Consider the following 20474-nt stretch of genomic DNA (forward strand, 5'->3'; position numbering starts at 1 on the left):
GCTAATATTGGGTCCAAGTCAAGGAATTTAATTGCAGATCTCTCCTGGGATGGGTGTGGGAAAAGGCCAAAGAGCAACCCTGCAGGCATGCCAGATATGGAGAGGTCCGTTGTGGTCGTGAGTATTTGTAAAATCCTGCTCCAGTAATTTTATAGGGAGGAACAGGTCCACAGCATGTGGATAAGGTCCGCCTCAGGTAAGGCACAACGAGGACAGCCCGAGACTACTCTTGGAAAAATCGTATTTGTTCTGCCCACCGTGAGGTAAGCTCTGCTCATTATGTTAAATTGAGTATATACTCCAATGGACACCCTGTGTTAGTAGTCCAGTATCTTTCGCCAATCAGGGTCTTGTATAGATTGAGCTAGGTCTGTCTCCCAGGCCATGCTCAATGTGGTATGGGTCTAGTCCATCTGCTGTTAGAAGGCTTTGTAGATCCACCTGATACGCTTGCTGCAGATACTTGCTGTGAGAAGTGTTTCATAGGTTTCATGTGTGGGTGGCAATACATGTTGTATGCAGAATAGCTCAGATAGCGATCCCTTACTACATTCATACGTTAGGAACTGTTCCGACCGGTGGGGGGAGGGGGGAGGTACATCTGCTCCCTGTTGAGGACTAGATTGCCCAACGTGGAGAGCCCAGCCGCATTCCGGGCATGCAGATGTCCCAGTTGACTCATGGCAATATTCAATAACAGTCCCATTGAACGCGGCACATATAGATAGTTCAGGAAGTCATGTCAAGCCTGAGTTTGCAAGAAGGTACCCAGCTAGGGATGCCCAGAAGTCCTTGGGGCGAGAGGCCTCAGGCAGCTCCCCCGCGTAGATTGTCACTTGTTCCCTAAAATAAATAATATCACGGATCCATCTGTTAACCGTCACAACACTTTTTGCACCCCAACACTGTGCTACAGCCCGCTTGGCAAACAAAGTGGCAATGGCTACCAGCCGCCTAGTGCAGGGTTTAAGCTTCTGTACCCAGCCCAGCAGACATACTTCAGGCATGCACCCTACAGTTTCTGGTACAATCTCAGTTAACACTTGCGTGACCTGTAACCAAAAGTTATATATACCAGCGCAATGCCGGTCTAGGTGCATAAAATCTGCGTCAGCCTGCCCACAGCGCCCACAGCGCGCACTTTCACGCAAGCCAAACCTTCGCAACTGAAGCGGTGTATAGTAGAGCTGATGCAAGTAGTTAAAATGCATGATGCGAAGGTTGAAATTCGCCGTCAAGTGCCCAGTTAATGTACAGCAGAATTTCCAGGCATCAAGTGACAGTGTAGATTACAAGACAGCATTCCACTTAGTGTAAGAGGGGGACTCACTGAGATCGGTTTCCCGATGGGACGCATTCTATAGTTTAGTGATCAAGCCCCTTCAGTCCTCCCTCGCTAGCACAGTGCCAGCAGCGTGTGCGGCTCAGGCGGATATGCAGGGTAAATGTCTCTAATTGCCTGCTGCACACGCACATAGGTGAACCCCAGCATCAGACCTGTGACCCGCCCGTTCTGCAGGTCCGAGAGTGTCCAGAATTTGCCCTGCTTATATAAGGAATCCCCACCTCCCCCAGTGTTTTCAAGGCCGCCGGTTCTTGTGCAGCAGAGATATCATGGTGCGCGGCAGAGATAGTCCAAATGTGCTCTTCTGGCAAGGGCTTTCCATGCCCAGGCCGTGCAGTGAACTGGACTAATTTCAGCTTGCCCCCCCCCCGCTACCCAGCAAGGCAGCTGCAACCAGAGAACCAGAGGCATCGTGCGCACGGAGTCTGACTAACTGCCGTATGCGGCTGTAACATTTGTGGATAATACCAGAAATGTGAAAACTGCGCCTTTGCGCATAAGTAATACAAGCGCATATCAGGGGCCTCAAATCCACTGCGTTCTAACGGCTGAACAAACACACTTCAGCTACAATGGAGCTTCCCTCGACACACCCCCCCCAAGACACATGTTAAAAGGGTCGACTGCAGCATATTAAACATCTCTTTATTCAAACGGATGGGTATGTTGACGAACAAATAAAGGTGTTTGGGTAAAAAAAAGTCATTTTTATGACCGGAATACGATACGCAAGGCAAAGAGGTAGTTTAACCCAGCGTGCAGCCTGGTCTGTAAACGTGTTAACGGCCTGGCCATTATTAGCCGTGATTACCTCATCAGGGTCCCTTTGTAGACATATACCCAGGTATTTCACCGGATCAAACGACCACTTCAAGGGAAAATCTAGACTTAGCCCAGTTAATGCCGAAGCCCGAGTATCTTTCAAATTTAACTTACTCTTGTAATAGTTCCGATAAGTATGTGGCAGGTTCGCGGACTTGAAGCAGCATGTCATCTGCATACAGTGACACCACCAAGGGCCGCTGTCTAAATCGCAGCGCCACCTGGGCGTGCCGTTGTCGCAGCTGCACAGCAGAGGCTTCAGCGCGAGCGCCAAAAGCATGGGCGACAGGGGCAGCCCTGCTGCGTGCCACGTTTGATAGTGAAGGCCTTGGAGACCCAGCCATTCACACGAATACATGCTACTGGTGCAGTGTAAGGGAGGTGGATCCATTTTAAAAAGAACTGTGGCAGGCCCACCCGCAGCAGGACATTAAACATATACTCCCCTGGAGTGAATCTAAGGCCTTGGCCGCATCAAGGAGCACGACCACCGCCTGAAAATCCTGCTTTGTCCCAGTTTTAAATGGGCTGTTCAAATTCAAAATCTTCTTTATTCGATTTTCATAGAAAACCATAAAAGTACAAGTAAAAACATATCATTATTAAAAAAGTTGATTTAAAAAGAAAATGGATTCATCATTTTTTACACGGAATTCAATGAATCGCACAAACCAAACCAAAGTAACAATCAATCAGAATTAAGATTGGGGCGGTGGTTAACACAGAATTTTAAAAAACATACAACGGATTTGGCAAACAGTTCATTTTCCAGCATTTGAAAAGCTAGGTAGGCTGGACGGCAAGTTCGAAGCCCCATTATTCTCAGTATTGGAATTATCCAACGTCTGCATAGGATTGTATAGAATTTACAAAATAGAACTACATGTATTGTGGATTGATTGGCAGAGGAATCACAGGGGCAGGATGGCAAGGTCTTCGACCAATTGTTCTGTGTTGGGAAAGAAATTAGCCGGTGGAAATTATCTAATCTGAATCTAGTCAGTAAGAATTTTTCCATATTGATTCAGATTTTATTTTAGATATGGCTGTAGCGAGAAGGTAGTTTGTATTGCTAAGAGATGTTGTACTGTACTTTTTCCCGCTTCTTGGACCAAACGAAGGTCCCCTAGATGGAGGATACACAGCTTTTTTAGCTCCCTTTTTGAGATTTTGGCAATTGTAGCTGGGTGGGAGTAAAAACTCAGAAGACCCAGGTCGGTAAAAAAGGATTTTACTTACCTGAGCCATCTTATTTTATGAGTGTTATCTAATGCCATACAGTCCTCAATAAGCGCCCAAGTTAGTAAGCACTGTTCATTGGTCCAAATACGTCTCCACATCATTATTGGTTGAGTCTTTAAGATGTCTGTAATATAAGCCAGGCCTCGTTCTAAATGGCAGCCAAATGTCGTAGTGGTTTTAGGGACAGAGAGGATATAGCGAACAAAGGAATTCTCAACTTTCTGTATTGGAATACCCCCATACCCCCGAGCCATAACTAGCAACACTGACGCATTTCGCTTGAAAGATCTTAAGCATTTCTTCAGGAGGTCTCTTTCCTAACTTTTGCGCAAACGCCGTCAGTGCTGATGTGGCCCTAAGGAAATAAATTTTTCTAGTGTGGATTGCTTTTGACCAGTTTAGTTTGCTTTCTACCATAATCCCTAAATAGGGATACGATGTTGTGGTCTCAAGAATAGAGTTATTCACAAATATGTCTTTATTTTTCCTTTTTTGTTTTGTGCCAACATGCATAATAAAGGTCTTTTTTATATTTACTTTTAGGTTGAGGGCGGACATATAATTGCAATAAATATTTACAGAAAGCTGGAGTTGGACCGGAGTTCTTGCCAGGAGAACAGCGTCATCGGCGTACAGTAGTGCCGGTATCGGTCGATGACGGATCGCTGGCAAATCTTGGTTGCCTTTTAACATTTCTACTTCAAGCCCATTTGTGTATAGAGTGAATAAGAAGGGGGCCAGAACGCATCCCTGTCTGACCCCCCCTCTCTATCTTAAAAGGCTTGGTGAGGTCCCTGTTGACACCGTATCTCACCCTCGCTGATGCGTTTGAGTAAAGTTCTCGTAGAAAGTTTACCACAGAGGGTTCAACTCCCATATCTGCAATTTTCCCCCAAAGTTTAGAGTGACTCAGTCGAATGCTGCAGTCAGATCGACATACACCATATACAATGACCCTCCTTTAGCTGAAACATATTTCTCCGTTAGCAAGGAGAGTTTTAAAACTTGGTCTACTGTCCCCAGCCCATCGCGGAAGCCGTATTGTAGATCCAATATTATGCTATTTTCTATGGCCCAACCTTGAAGGCAGTCTAAAAGGATACGGCCAGCAACCTTGCCGAGAGTATCCAGAAGAGAAATGGGTCTATAGCAAGTCGGACTGTTGCGGTCACCTTTTTTTTAAGATTGGGACCAGAATTGACGTAGACCAGGACTCAACAAGGCCAACCCTGGTAGTCGCTTCCAGAACTCTCGTCAGGATGGGGGACCATAGATCTAGATTGTGTTTAAAAAGGTCCACGGCACCCCATCTGAACCGGGGGTTTTGACTTTTTGAGAGCCGTAATAACTTCTTTATGGGTAAAGTTAATCTGTATGGGATAACATGGTTCCTTTGAGTGCTCAACGATGCCGAAAGTTAATTTTTCTTCATGTCTTAAAATAGTTGAAAAGTGTTCAACTCAAGCATCTACAGCTACTTCTAGTTTTGGGAGGTCAGATTCTGCGCTGAGAAAGGGCGCTTTAATTATTCTCCAGAAAGTAGTATAATCTTTCAAGGAGCAGCTTTGATGTAATTGATTCCATTGGGACTCTTTAATCTGGGTTTTGCAATTCTTTTGCGCTAAGTAGTAGGCCTTCCTTAGTTCAATAACCTTGTGTCTGTCCCTTATTCGTTTAGTTAATGCTACCTTGAGCTTAGTATAAGCTTTGGTGCATTCAGTGTTAAACCATCCTCGCGTGATAGGCTTTTTTTGTTTCTTAGAGCAGAATAATTCCTCTAATTGTTTTTTTTTTTCTTTCCAAAAACCTTCATTGCACCTTTAAATTTACACAGCTGTAGGCCTACAACCCATAGGGCTGGCCGCCATCACAATCTTGCAGTCACCATGCAGTAACATCAACCTGGAATCCGAATGTTATTCTATTTACAATCCTTATAACTGCAATAATTAAAAGGTACTGTATAATCATTATTCTGTCAATAAGTACAGGTTCTTGGTTTTCTATTTTTGCAAACACAACAGCAAAACAAAAGAAGCTTGAGGAATCACATTGCGGTCATGCATTGTTGGTTATCGGTCGCATTAACTGAGTAAAGTAGTGTCTTCCCAGAGTCACCTCCATCCGATTCTCCCAATACTACACTAAAACATGATAGTGGGAGTGTTCAGGGTCCCTCGGACGCGGCTCCCCTGGTATCCCCCCTTACCTAACTCTCGAGTCTATCCTGTAAAACCTTGGTTTATCCCGAGTTCCGTGGCCACCCTTCCCTTTGGACTCTGTGAGGTCTGTTATTCCTCTTCCCCATCTGACATGTCCTGATCGTCTTCCGGCAAGGGATCACGGATCTCTCCTCTGTACACGTTCCACTTGGTCCAAATTTTGTTCCATTTCCCGGGACAGGCTCTGTTAGAGTACACCGCCCTTTCTGTCACCATAACCCTGTCCATGTTAAGGCCCCATTGTGTCTTTGTTGGCACTTCTGCCGCTTCCCATCGCTGTGCGATATCCCGTTTAGCTACTATCAAGCCCACCGTGACCCAGAGTTGACCATGTCTGGACAAATCAGTAGGTTCCCATACATTTAAGAGGCACCTCCGTGGTTCGGGTAGCAGTGAAATCTCTAGTGTCTGTGATATTGTTCGCATTATTTGTCTCCAAAACTCCTGGATACAGAGTCAGTCCCATATAGTGTGAAAAAACGTGCCCTCCTCCCCGCACCCACGAAGGCAGTAAGGGTGTTGTGCTCTGTTAATTCGGTGTAACATAGTCCTAGTGTAGTATACCCTATGTAAAACTTTCAGTTGTACTAATCTCAGTCGTGCGGAGATGCCTACTTCCTTAGGCGATGCTATCGCCTCATTCCATTTATGTTCGTCCAACTCACGGGTGTCTCCCTCCCATTTCTCCTTCAATAGGGTCATTGGGTCCGGTAAGGTGTTAAGTAGTTTACGGTATGTAAGTGATGTCGCACGCTCAATCATAAATTCAGTGAGAAGGCGGTCTTCGAGCGGGATGATTCCGGCAACTCAGTGTCCGGGGGCATGGCAGCGAGCAACGCATGTTGTATCTGAATATATCTGTATAATTCCCTCTCTCCGAGGTCGTATAACTCTCTTAGTCTATCAAAAGGCACTACTCCTCCCCTTCCCCAGAGATCCCCCACTGTAGATATCCCTATAGTATCCCAGTGTGAGAAGCCTCTGCTGTTTCTCATGTTACCTAAGGCTCGAGAGTCCCACAGTGGTGTAAGCTTGGTTATTCTCCCCTTCCATCCTAATGCCGCTGTTGCCGTATGCCACAGTGTCGCGGTTAGTCTGGTGGGCCCTACCAATTTACGCATTTTGCTCTCGTCATATAACGGAGCCATTAGACTACTCTCTAATTGTTTTTGTGATGGCCTCATAACTAGAGAGCACTTGCTCCGGGCCTGCATTTAGATCTAAGCAAGTGTACAAGGCAGGCAGTGACTTTTTTAGTACATTGGCAGATACTAACTCTTGGTCTACCTTGTCCCATTTTAGTGTGAATCCATTGAGCCTTTCTAGAGTAAGGGATTGCTGGTCTAGAAGGCTCCAATAGGCTTTTTCTGTCCCTGACGAAGGAATAGTTAATTGAACACTATTGGGGAAATGATCGCTATGTGCATTTACAATTGTTTCGAATTTGCTTATGCTAGATGTGATGCAATTAGAAACTAATATATAGTCGATAACGCTGTTTGCAGCACGCCCATTAAAGGTACTTGAAAAAGGAACTGGGGGACTAACCAGTTCGTTCGCAAATCCCAAATCATTCATGATCATTATTTTGTTCATGCGGTCGCCCACAGCCGTATGTATAAAATGCGTTTGATTGTTTTCCTTCTCCTCATGTATGCCACAGTTAATAGCGGTAGTGTTTTTACACAGATATAAGTTAAAATCACCGCCCCATATCAAATTTACATACTTATTGGTGTGCCTAGCACGAAGAGTTTGAAAAAGTTCAAAAATATTATTTAAAACCGCAATTAAATCAGCTGTTATCAAATTATTGTATAAATTAATCACTATAGATAAAAATCTTATTACAAGTTATCATAAGCACCTGATAATTAGGTTCTAATCTCAGAATTGCAATATTCTCAGTTGGGAGTACGTTAGATATATAGGTTATGAGGCCTCCTTTTGCTCTACCTGAGGGTGAAGGAACCGCTTCTGAGAAGGTTTTGTACCCTAAAAGATGTAGTGGGGTACGGAGCCAGGTTTCCTGTAGGGCTATGATATTATATGATGTTACTAGTGCTCTCCAGTTGCTGTTTTTAATTTTAGTTTGTAGCCCGCCACATTCCAGAAAATAATATCTAACATTTTTGAGTTAGTACTTATATTAGAAATTAAGTTGGTATTCTGTACAGATTGGTCAATCTGAGATTCTAGTCCGGAATTGAGCTGTTCTACCTCTCTGTTTTTGTTGGTCAGCCCTGAATCTAGTGCGGATATTACACTGGCCTTATCTGCTACAATGGAAAGAGACTGAATAGAAGGGACTTCAGTATCATCTGTCATCTCTATCATCAGTTCCATAGGAACATTACTTTGAATATCTAGCGGTGAATGGGGAAGACCTATTGCCAGTCATTTATTTTCATCCAAAGTTGACAGTGCACTAAATCTGTTACAAGTGGGAATTGTTTGCAGTAGGCGAGATGCGTTATGGGATTTATGCGGGAGGATGGGGCCATATTTCATGTTTATCGGGGGTAAAAATAGCCTAGTGGGAGAGTAATTATCCCGTTTATAGTTGGTCTATGAATTCGCTCTATGTTTAAAATCTCCCTTACTAGGCGTGGTGACCTGAATGTAATAACTATACATTCTCCGTTCAGGTCTTTCTCACTTGCCCCTACCCATTGGACTCTTCTAACCATCTTGAATTCTTTGAATAGTTGGCTATGGAGCCCAGTCCGGTTACTAAGCCAATGTAGTGTCTTATTGTTAAGAGCTGTCCACGGTTCTTCTTGAGGAGAATTGTTAGGTGGAACATTTCCCAATACTATCAGATAAGGCGTAGCCTCTGGTGGTAAGTGTAGATGTGAATCAGCAGGTCTTTGTTCCACAGGAGTAAGGGCAATTCTATGATCTTGATTATACTTCTGCGGTAGCGGTGGCAATTGTGGGACAAATATCTGTGTAGGTAGGTTCAAAGAATTGTTAGTATGTCTTGATGGCATGTGTATTGACGTGTTTTAGTTTGATTTGTGTGGATCGTGGGTATATTGACATTGGGAGAATTTTTAAAAGTTGTTAATGCTCCTTTATTTTTCTCGTGCCTTACATTTTTTAATGGGTTCTGTTGGTGTTTGCAGTCGTATTTGGATAGGTATCGCTATTTATCCCTAAACTCTGTGCGTTTGGTTTAGTGAGTAGGAGAATTTCTATAGTGGTTACCCTGGTGGTTAATTGGTCCATCCTGACTCTTAAGAACGAGACCTGTCTTTTGACTAATGCTGTTAGTTTCTGTATGTCTGAGCGTGTCTGAGTGGTTGTATTATCCTGTCTGCTTGATTTTTGATTAGTATGTTGTTTAATAGGTACTGCATGCCTCTTTGTGAGTGGTGCGTTTGGTTGAATACTTGGCTCATCTGGGACCTGGTGAATTGTAATTAAATCAGGATTTTTTGAGGATTACAAGAATTGAGGGTTCTTGGTCTAGCTTTGCCACTTTAGACCTGTCTGCCAGGTTTAACCATGGAAAACACCCCCCCCCCTTTTACTAAATCTTTGGAATGATAGAGAGGAAGGACAGGACAGACAAGCCCCCATAGGCTGCCATTATGTGGCTTAAAAAGGGATACCGTGCCTTTAAAGAAACTTTCTAGATCTCTCCTGGTAGCCCAGAATGCACAGCAACTCCCTCCACTTTCAGTTATTTTTTCCGGCTCCTTCTAGCAGGACCCTGGAGCATTGAGCTCTCCCTTTTTTGGGTTTATTTCAAAATTGTGCACTTTTAAAGTGTTAAGTGTTTTCACTCGACGTGTTTGCCTTGTCTACATCTGACTGGAGTTGCTCTGCTGTTTTGGCTGTTCCTTTTATCAAATATGCCTGCTTTATTTGATAAATGTCCTGAGTGCTTCCGGAAAAATGCAAAATCTGATCATCACAGGGTTTGTATCCTGTTCCTGCCTTCCTCTCATGTTCCTGAGGAGTGTGACATCTGTCTGCAGTTTCCTAAAAGAACCCTCAAGTACAGGGAGAAGATCAGGCTCCAAGGCTTGGAGCTGAGAAGGCAGCAAGGACAAGGTGGGTCTGGGAATGAGAGTGCTCCTTCCTCTGCCCGTGCGTCCGTCTCTGGGGGGCTCCCCAGTAAAGAAAAGGCCAGAAAACGCCACCGTTTTCAGTCGACATCGATAGCCTCGACGTCGGCGTCGAAGGGAATGACCACAGTCTGTTGTCAGTCTCCCCGGGGCTCCGGGTCGAAGCGACTGACTTAGAGATCTCCGTCGATGTTGACGTCGAGGACTGGTTCGTCGTCTAGCTATCATCGACGTTGAGAGGGGTCAAGACGCCGGCGCTTGCCGTCGAGGCGACACCGCCGTTCACAGTCGACGTGTAAGTCTGCAACGTCGAGACGAAGATCAGCGTCAAGACGGAGGTCTTGGACGCCGAGGAGGTCACAGTCGTCGAGGAGACGATCGACGTCGAAACACCGCTCGTCGTCGTCGAAGAGACGGCCGTCGAGACGATGTTAGTCGGCGTCAAGGAGACGTTCATAGACGCCGAAGGGACGCTCAGCGTCGAGGAGGAAGACTAGACGTTCTAGGACTAGGACAGAGTCCCCAGCTTCAGTGAGCACGCGGTCGCGGCGGTGCCGTCGCTCGCCCACGAGGGAGAGGTCCTCTAGATCGCCCCCTCTGGTCAGAAGAAGAAGAAAAGAGTGGGACGGTCTCCGGACTCTGAAAACTCTCAAGTCTACTCGCCCACCAAACCGAGGTCGCCTACGCCGCCTCCTTTACCCGTGGATCCTCCTCCATGGACCCAGACTCCTCCCCCACAACCTCCTACGCCTCCACTACCTCAGGTTCCTCCTCATCGTCCTCCTCCACCGGCTCCGCCTAGGTCTACCTCGCTGCCTCATTTACCGCCGCCGCCTACGGGGCTTCCTCAGCCTAGGCTCCCAGCTCGGCCTCCACAGCGCCGTCCTGTCCGGCCTACAGACCGCCCGAAACCGTAGAGATCGAGATCTCACTCACGGCGGAGAGATAAATCCAGGAGTCGCCATCGCTCCTCCACAAGATCCAGACGACGCCATAGAAGGGACAGATCTAGATCCCGCCACACAGACTCGTCCAGTGCCAGGGATTACTCGCCAACCCAGTCGGACTCCCCTCGGAAGAGGGTGTCCCCGATAGATGATATTGTCTCCTTCCAGGAGGTGTTGCTGCGAGTAGTGGCTAAGTTGGGCATCACGCTCACTACGCCCACACCCTTGACTTCCGTCATTTTCGAGACCCTTCACAAGAAACAATTGTCTCAACCGTTGTTACTGTTGGTACCAGGGCTAGTGGAACTCGCCATGGAGCTCTTCCTCACCCCTGCGGTTACTAAAGCAGTGCCTTCCAGGCTGCAAAAGAAGTATCGGGCCCCTGACACAGACCCTGCGTTCCTTTGCTTGGACCCTGCGCCGGATTCGGTGATTGTGACGGCGGCGAGGAAGCAGCACGCAACCACCCCATCATCGACAGTGCCTCCTGATAAGGAGAGCCGCTGGACGGATTTGGCATGCAGGAAGGTCTGCGGGACGGCAGCCACGTGTATGAAGGCCGCAAGTGCCGCAGCCTTGCTCGGGCGTTATGATCGGTCCCTCTGGGAGTCCCTAACACGGTTCGTGGAACGTCTTCCAAGGGAGGATAGGGAAGATTTCCAATAAATCCTTCATGAAGGACTGATAGTCTCCAGCCAGGTGATCAGTTCCGCTGCGGATTCCTCCCTCCTGGCAGCACACGGATACTGCCATGGGGTCAACCTGAGGTGCCACGCCTGGCTGCGTCTGACGTCCTTGAAGCCCGAGGCCAGCAGAGGGTGGCCAATCTACCCTTCTCTGGTGAGACCCTGTTTGGTAAACACGCAGACGAGGAGATGGCCCGTATGAAGGCGAAGACCCTGACGGCTGTCGGACAGGAGAAGCCGAAGGAACAGAAGAAGACCTTCCGCTCGTTCCAGAGACGGGACCGGGGCACAAGGTAGAAGGTAGGGTCGCATGGCTGGACAACAGCAGCAACAGCAGCAGTTCCAGCGGCGCCCGTTCCAAAAGCGCCAGAGGGGCCGTGTTGGTCAGCAGGCTTCATCCGCGACCAAAGGCCCGGCCGGGTCTAGACCCATAGCTGTTACTTCCCCTTCATCCGTTACCCGCTCCGGTGGGGGGAAGCATTCAACATTACCTAGCAGAGTTGACAAACATTACTCCGGACAAGTGGGTGCTGAATATTGTTTGCAATGGATACAGTCTTCATTTCACCAGCCCGCCTCCAGCGATTCCACCGGTCTGCTCACAGTTCTGACTGCGGGAGCTCCAGGCAGAGGCCGATACCCTGTTAAGAAAATGGGCGATAGAAGACGTTCCTTTGTCTCAAAGGGGAAAGGGTCTTTACTCGCGCTTCTTCCTAGTACAGAAGGACAAGAACGAGTTCAGGCCCATTCTGGATTTACAACAAGCAAACAAGTGGATTCGCAGGGAGAAGTTTTGCATGCTGTCCTTGCACCAGATCTATCCTCAGCTGCAGAGGGGGAGACTGGCTGTGCACAATGGATCTGCGAGATTCGTACTTCCATGTGCCCATTGCACGGAAACATTGGAAGTTTCTGCGCTTCCTAGTCGGCGTCAATCACTAGAAGTACGCCGTCTGCACCCAGGACTTTTTCAAAATGCATGGCTGTGGTAGCAGCGCACCTGAGAAAGAACAAGGTGTTTGTCTACCCGTACCTGGACGATTGGTTGATCAAAGCCTCCACCTTCCAGGAAGCACAGTTGCACTTCAACAGGACGGCCGTCCCACTGAACAGTCTGGGGTTGCACATAAATCTGTACAAGTCTGTCCCGATTCCTGTGCAGTGCCTACAGTACTTGGGAGCCTCCATCAATACGTTGTCGGCAAGCGTGTCTCCTTCGGAGGAGAAACACTTATCCATCCTTCGGAAGGCTCAGGCTCTCATAGCTGCTCCATCTACAACAGTGAGGACGGTGTCTTCTCTACTGGGATCGATGGCCTCTTGTATCTTCCTCACACCGCACGCGCGCCTACACATGAGGCCTCTACAGGAATGCTTGGAGGATCAGTGGGACCAGAGGTAAGGGTGTTGGGACGACCGGATTCAGCTGTCTCTTCATGCCCAACAGTCCCTGAGATGGTGGTGCTCGGCAGAGAATCTACTCAGAGGGGTTCCTTTCCACAAGGATATCCCGACTTCGACTATCGTGACGGATGCGTCTCTCCTGGGCTGGGGAGCGCATTCAGACCATCTACAGATTCAAGGAACGTGGTCTCCGGCAGAGTCAACGCATCTCCTTGCTTGTACAGACGGACAATACGAACACGATGTATAACCACAACAAGCAGGGGGGCTCGAGATCGCGCACACTGTCGCAGGAGGCGCAGGCGATCTGGCACTGGCTGCTAGCCAGAGGATTGACGATAATGGCGACTCATCTGCCCGGTGTACAGAATGTTCAGGCGGACACCCTCAGCAGGCTGCTGCAAGAAAAACACGAGTGGGTCATAAACAACGAAGTACTCGAAGACATCTTCGCCGTATGGGGCACTCCAGACGTGGATCTGTTTGTTACCGCCGAAAACAGCAAATGCCGCGACTTCGCCTCGAGGTATTACCAACCGGGGCCGCTGGGGAACAAGTTATGGATCAACTGGTCGAACAGCTTTCTGTACGCTTTTCCACTCATTCCCCTGATTCCGGTGGTGCTCATCAACCTGGCCCAGTCTCTGGCGCGGATGATCCTCATTGCTCCGGAATGGCCCAGGCAGTGGTGGTTCACGGACCTGCTTCATCGCTTGATCCTGCCTCATCGGCAGCTGCCGTGTCGGCCGGACCTTCTCACGAAGTTCAGGGGGCAGATGGTGCACCCCAACCTCTTGTCGTTGAGTTTGGCTGCATGGCTCCTGAGATAGTGCAATATGGCCACTTAAATCTTCCTGAGGATTGCATGGACATATTGAAGGAGGCTAAGAGGCAGTCTACTAGGACCTCTTTTGCTTATAAATGGAAGAGATTCTGCATCTGGTGCATGTCTAAGAACTATGATCCTACGACCTGCAAGGAGGATGTCATCCCTCCATACCTTCTGCATCTGGCTCAGTCTGGACTTAATTTCCATTCCATTAAGGTTCATCTGGCTGCATTGACTGCTTACAGAAAATGTCCTTCACAGACATCTTTCTTCCAGATCCCTGTGATTAAGGATTTTTTGGAAGGATTGAAGTAGGTGTTCCCTCCTGTTCGACTTCCTGCACCGGCATGGGAACTGAATGTGGTGCTGTCCAGATTGATGAAGGAGCTTTTTGAACCTATTCATAAGGCTTCGCTGCAGCACCTGTCGTGGAAAACGGCGTTTCTCGTGGCCATTACATCGGCCGCAGGGTGAGTGAGGTTCAGGTATTGTGTTGCCAAGAACCTTATACTGTGTTTCATGCTGCTAAGGTTGTTATGCGTACGCACCCTAAGTTCCTTCCCACTGTGATTTCTGATTTTCATGTTAATCAGTCTATAACTTTACCATTTTTTTCCAGAATCCTTCTACTCCAGCGGAAAGGTCTCTTCATTCCCTGGATGTTAGAAGGGTGTTGAAATTTTATCTGGGTAAGACTAAAGACCTTCGCAGGTCCGACCAATTGTTTGTCAACTATGGGTCGGTTAGGACTGGTCTGGCTACTTCGAAGCAATCTATCGCTATGGATTGTGTTGTGTATCCAGCTTTGTTATCAGAAAGCGAATAAGACCTTAGGGGGTAAGCCTAAGGTTCATTCCACCAAGGGCAAAGCGGCTAAAACTGCTTGGCTTCGTAATGTTCCCATTGCAGAAATCTGCAAGGCTACCACTTGGAAGTCGATCCATACCTTTGCTAAACATTACTGTCTGGACTCGGATGCCAGGGCAGATGCTCAGGTCGGACAGGCTTCGCTGCGAAATCTGTTCGCATAATAGTGGTGTTGTCTTTTTCTCCACCGCCGGGTTGTTTTTTGGATGGGCTTGCCATTCTATTCACTAGATTATGACTATACACAGAGAATCCCTACTACAGAAGGAGTAGTTTCTTACCTGCAACTCCAGTTCTGTAGTAGGGGTATCTCTGTTATAGTCATAAGCCTCCTCCTCCTCCCCAGTGGAGAAAGTGATGAAGTGATGAATGCTACAGGTCTAGCTGATACACCCCCAAAAAGAAAAGAAAGTGGAGGGAGTTGCTGTGCATTCTGGGATACCAGGAGAGTTCTAGAAAGTGTCCTTTAAGGCACGGTATCCCTTTTTAAGCCACATAATGGCAGCCTAGGGGGGCTTGTCTGTCCTGTCCTTCCTCTTTATCATTCCAAGGATTTGGTGAAAGGGGGGGGGGGGGAGTAGGGGGGGGAGTGTTTTCCATGGTTAAACCTGGCAGACGGGTCTTAAGTGGGATATTTTTGGAATATCCTTGTATTTCATGTTGAAGTACTGGACAGTTGAGCCTTGCATGTATAGGCTGCATTATTTGTCTTTAATTCTCTCTTAAGTGTCTATGCAATACTGCAAAGAAGACAGCTTAAGAGATTATTTTTGATTGCTCCGGGGTCCCCGCACATGAGCGGAACTATTCACTAGATTATGACTATAACCGAGATACCCCTACTACAGAACTGGAGTTACAGGTAAGAAACTACTCCTTCACGAAGAGAGCAGCCAGAGAGTCAACAAGCTACCCATTCTAACTGAACCGCTAAGTGACATTATTAAAAATTGGCAAGAGCCAGTCCTCTCGCCTCTTCCAGAAGTTTGTGTGGCAAGAGCTACTTGATGGTTCCCACCACCCTAAAGCAAAACTGCCAAATAAGAGTTGTTGTAAAAAGTGGAAGTTTAACAAAGGAGGTGAGGGTGGACCACCAACTTCGCCAAGGCCACACTCCCGATCACAGAGAGAAGTAAGAATGCCCTGAAGTTCATCTGGGAAGGGAGTGCTCTCAAGGATTTACCCAAATAACCATAATGAAGGTCCTCAGGAGAGGGATATATGTTGATTCCGGGGTACCGAAATGTAGGCATTTCAAACGTCAAAGGGTCTAGCCGAGGACAATGGACAGTTTATTGCAGAGGGAATATGCAGGAATTAGCCCAGTTAACCTGGAGACCGATGCAATTCTGATGGATAGTTCTAATTGCAGATTTCTCATCTTTCCGGGGTACCGAAATGTAGGCATTTCAAACATCAATAGAGGGTCTAGCCGTGTCCAAAGAGGACAATGGACAGTTTGTTGCAGAGGGAAGATGCAGGAATTAGCCCAGTTTACCTGGAGACTGATGCAATTCTGATGGATAGTTCTAATTGCAGATTCCTCATCTTTTGATTATCCCCAGACTCCAGACTGGTCTGGAATTTTTCTCAATGTGTGCTGGAAGATGGTGCCATTGGACATGACGGCCCTGTGCTGCCTCTAGAAGTAACTGTTCACAACCACATATATGCGTTGCCCTTGCACGTTTATGTGGGTTATTTTCTTTCTGTGTCTTTTGACGACTATCTGGGGCTCAGCTCCGCACTTCCTCGGTTTTACAGACACCTAAAATACATCAGAATTCAACAGTGTGCCAGGGAAAGGTCGTCCCAAAACTATAGGCTTTAAGGCATTCTGCGACTACAGGAAGCATATGTTAGTCACAGATCCATACAACCTTTTTCTGGTGAGAACTCAGACAAGTGACAAATGCTCACTGTGGCGATCAGAAGCAAGAAGTGAAACTGTCACAGGGCATAAAAAAATTGGTCATATTGCTCTTGAAGTGACAGACCCAATCCAGGCTGCGAGGCCACTCTTGCGGCAAGCCTGGTCTCACAGCATGTATTAAGGTGTCTCAAAAGTCCAAGTCACACCATAAGCACAAGAAGACCAAGCTGAATTCCCTTCTATCTTGTAAATCTTTCAGGAGAGAAACAGCATAATAAACACTCCAACGATATGACACTGCAAGAATACTCTGACTTTCAGTCCATCAGATGATTGTCTCGATGTAACCCATATTTCCTGGGCTGTCGTTGACCTCAACAGATAACTGGCTTCTAGGAAGGCATACAGCAGAATTTGAGGTGATGCTGGCTCTCTCGAGAGCGCCTTATATACTTATGGAGCCTGAGTCACACCCAGTCGCTCCTGTGATGCTGGCCCCTCAGCTGACCCCTGTTGAGCCATTCCCTGGTTCCCTGTAGACACATGACTACACTTCCACATTGGCAGCAGATGCCATACCCGTTCTGACCACTTTGGCGTCCATCTCAACCCAAGCTACAGCTGGAGCCAACATCTGCTCATGCTAAGCTCATGCATTGCTATGAGAACTAAAATGCTGCCCTTAACCTTGAAAGATCCACAGCCATTTCATTTCTACATTGAGTATACTAGAGACTACTCAGTTGACGACTAGCTTTTCATTGAGTTTGCTTGTGCTGGGAAGGCAGTGCAGAAACTATCCCAACCAGGTGGGTCATCCTGTGCATAAAGAAATATTAAGCCTGCTCAGGAAGGATCTCCCTACTCAGAGGGTCTGCAGGGTAGTTTTACTAGATCCATTGCTGCCACAATGATTTTGGTGAGGGGTGTTCCAGTACTTTAACTCTGCCAGGCTGCTACATGGGCATCTGTGAGTTCAACAAGCACTACCGCCTCAACAATCAAAAGATGAAGAATCAGAAAAAACAGTTTCTTTCCTTTGGTAAAAATCTTTTTGGTGGATACTCTAACTTCAGATTCCTCAATGCTCTTCTTTCTCCCAAGTACTGTGGCATAGTCTCCTGTGAGGAGTTAGGTTCCCCAACTGTGTTGATCCATGTCTGAAGATGCAGAAGTCTTCAAAGTTAACCGACGTTTGCATGTGAGTTGTTGCCTTTATGCTTACCCGTGCCTTTTGAAGTTAGTGGAAGGTTGTTGTGGAGCTGGATGGTGCCACCTACCAGTGCATGTAAGCAAGTGCTTGAAGAGAAGTAGCCAGACCCAGGATGGTGGCAGGGGCTAGTCAAAAGGCAAAAAATCTGCGATTAGAGTATCCACCAGAAAGAGCATCACTGAAGATAAGTAGCAAATTCATTAGGCTTCAAAATATGAGACTGAGGGGTTGTGTTGCTTTATTACAAATTGCCCTTGCATTGACAAAACCCTTGAGCATGCATGTGCTTTGAGAGACCTATTACCATCGGCACACAAGGTGTATTTGTGAAATGTGATGCCCACCCTGGGACCACTTTGCTGTTGTTTCATTCCTGCGGTTTGCATGTAACCTTACCTAGCATTATGCGGTTCAAACTAAATAGCCCATTGGTAAATTATATTTCTGCTTTCTCAAAAAGTCGACTATAATGTCTTGGTGAGGATGAGAACAGGGGCGATTTGAGGGTTAAACATTATTCTTTCATCGAACAGACGATTATACCAGAGTTTGGAAGGCACTTTTTATTTTGAAAAATAGCAGTTAGGTTCAGGTCGGTGGCAAAATGAAAATACCTTGTCTGACATGTACACGGTTATTGTATAGGCTCAATCAATTGGTATAATGCAAGACTTTTGTTTTGGAAAATGTTTTTAGTGGGAGAGAAGGTTTTGAGTTAGATCAATGCTCTCTCTGGGTAAGTGGAACCTTCTCTGTGCAAATGCTTTATATTTTTTTTAAATATCTGCTCTTGGGCCAAACAGTCATATTCTGACTTTACGTAATGCCTCGTACACCGATTAGGCATGAGTTGGGAAAGAAATGTATGATATTCTTGGAATCTTGAATAATGGCCATTGCGAGTATTCAGTTTATTGTGCGGAGCCCTGCTGTTTATTGAGCTCTAAGGACATATGTTAGTAGTACCCTGCACAGCGGATGCCATCTTTTTGAAGGCCATAAATACTGATGTGTGGAAATAGACTATACTTCTGTGTTGGCTCATTTAATTGGCAAAACCACAATTCCCTTGCTTAAGGGCTCAATTTGAACTGTGGGTGAATTTATTGGACTATTGTTTTTGTTGTGTCCACAGAGCCACAGTGCATATTCAGGTGAATGATGTAAATGAGTATGCCCCTGTATTCAAGGAGAAGTCTTACAAGGCAACAGTTATTGAAGGCAAGAAGTACGACAGTATACTGCAGGTGGAGGCCTTGGATGCTGACTGCTCTCCCCAGTTCAGCCAGATCTGCAGCTACGAGATTGTGACTCCGGACGTACCCTTCACTATTGGCAAAGATGGTAAGACACCGAAGTGACATGATTACAGAAGTGTGTGACTGGCTTAGGGGAGCTAGAGTTGAGGTGTAGGGGTTAATGTTAACCTTTTATACATGCATCGACAACAAGCATCACCTATTTATGCTTCTAATTTTTTGTAACTAATTAGAATGTTTGTGCTTCTGCCTGAAACGTTGCATAGTAGCGACCTTTATTTTGATCAGTGAATCTTCAGTGTGTCTTTATCTAAGACTACTTTTTGCACTCAACACGCCAGTCATAACTTGGGGGGGGGGGTTTGTAGAGAACCTTACTATTGTGTGTTATCCTGCCAAATTATTTTTTATATTTCTGTTGACGTATACAGCGAAGTTGCTAGAAAGGGTTATGAGAATGCAGTTGCAAGAGTTTGTCAGTAACCCATTCACTCATGTATTCTCTACATGCTAGTTTTAAACCCAGCTTGGGTAGAGTGGGTTATCACCTACCCACTGTACGGTGTGGGCATTGTGATTTTAAGGAGACCGTGCCAAAGCCATGATGCTGTTAGGTTTATCAGTTACCTTTGACACAGGTTATCTGTCAACTGGCGTACCTTGTTTTGAAGTAGATTTGTCCTTCGCAAGGTTGGACAGTATCTTTAGGTGGGAGCCAGGTGCAGACCTTGACACAAAGTATCTTCCTAAGGCCCAGGACTTTGTGCGCTGGTGGATGAATGACAACCTTCTTAAAACTGCACTTCTCTAAGGCTATTTGCTTGCACATAAGAAGCTTACAAGCTAGACGGAATTCCTAAGGCCTAACTCGATGGGTATGTATGTGCCTTCTTCCTTTGAGGTTGTGAGAAACCTGGGGGTCTTAGTTAACTCGAGGCTTTACCTAGTTAGTCAGCTTTCTGAAGTTCCTGAAGTTGCTATTTTTACCTAATTTTCTACGGTATCACATAATTGTGGTGCCGAAAAACGTTGCTCTATATAGATGTGTGCAATTCTACGGTCCCAGGATTGCCAACATCCTCTTCTAAGACTTCCACCATATAGAAATGCTGCTTGTTCATAGGAGCCTTGGCTTGGAGAAGTTACTGTTTCTAATCACTTGCGACAGATTGATGACTTTGAGGGTTTTGTTTTCATTCTGCATTATGCATCATGTGTACATTCCACAAGGTAAAGTTTCCTTCGAAAACAAATGTATCTTGATTAGCCATTACGTAATTTATTTGGCTGGAAAGTATTGTCTCCTGTTGAGAAAGAAAACTGTTGATTAGCTTTTTGATTACTTGAATTAATCACTAGGAGTTTTTTTCCTTTCAGTAAGCTTCTCTACAGTGCCAAAATGCTAGTTAATGTGTTGCCAGCCCTTTCACATGAGTAGATGGGAGCGGTATTAGGTGCTGATTATTAGGTGCTGATCTAAGATCTCTGTACTGGAGTGGGTGTTGCCATCTCCAAATATTGTGTCTTACACTGGAAGGATGTCTTATCTTCAGTAGCACCCCCGAGGAAGAAGTTCTTTCAGGTGTGATTGCAAAATTACCACATACCAGGTGATGCACAAATAGCTGAATGCAGCAGTACTGCGGGAACACCAGCAAGCTCTTTGGGATCCAATCGGAGTGAGAAAGG

General features: G+C 46.4%; 1 protein-coding gene across 4 annotated transcripts in view; it reads left to right on the forward strand.

The window, feature by feature from the left end:
- Positions 1–20474, forward strand: part of CLSTN1 (calsyntenin 1) — a 353579-nt gene that overhangs the window by 176199 nt on the left and 156906 nt on the right. For all 4 annotated transcript variants that reach the window (XM_086921388.1, XM_086921386.1, XM_086921385.1 and 1 more), the window contains one exon: positions 18662–18870. In XM_086921388.1, coding sequence (XP_086777514.1) covers positions 18662–18870 — 209 coding nt within the window. The remainder of the gene's footprint in view (positions 1–18661; positions 18871–20474) is intronic.

The sequence above is a fragment of the Lissotriton vulgaris genome, chromosome 5 (genome assembly GCF_964263255.1).
Source record: "Lissotriton vulgaris chromosome 5, aLisVul1.2, whole genome shotgun sequence".
NCBI lineage: Eukaryota > Metazoa > Chordata > Amphibia > Caudata > Salamandridae > Lissotriton > Lissotriton vulgaris.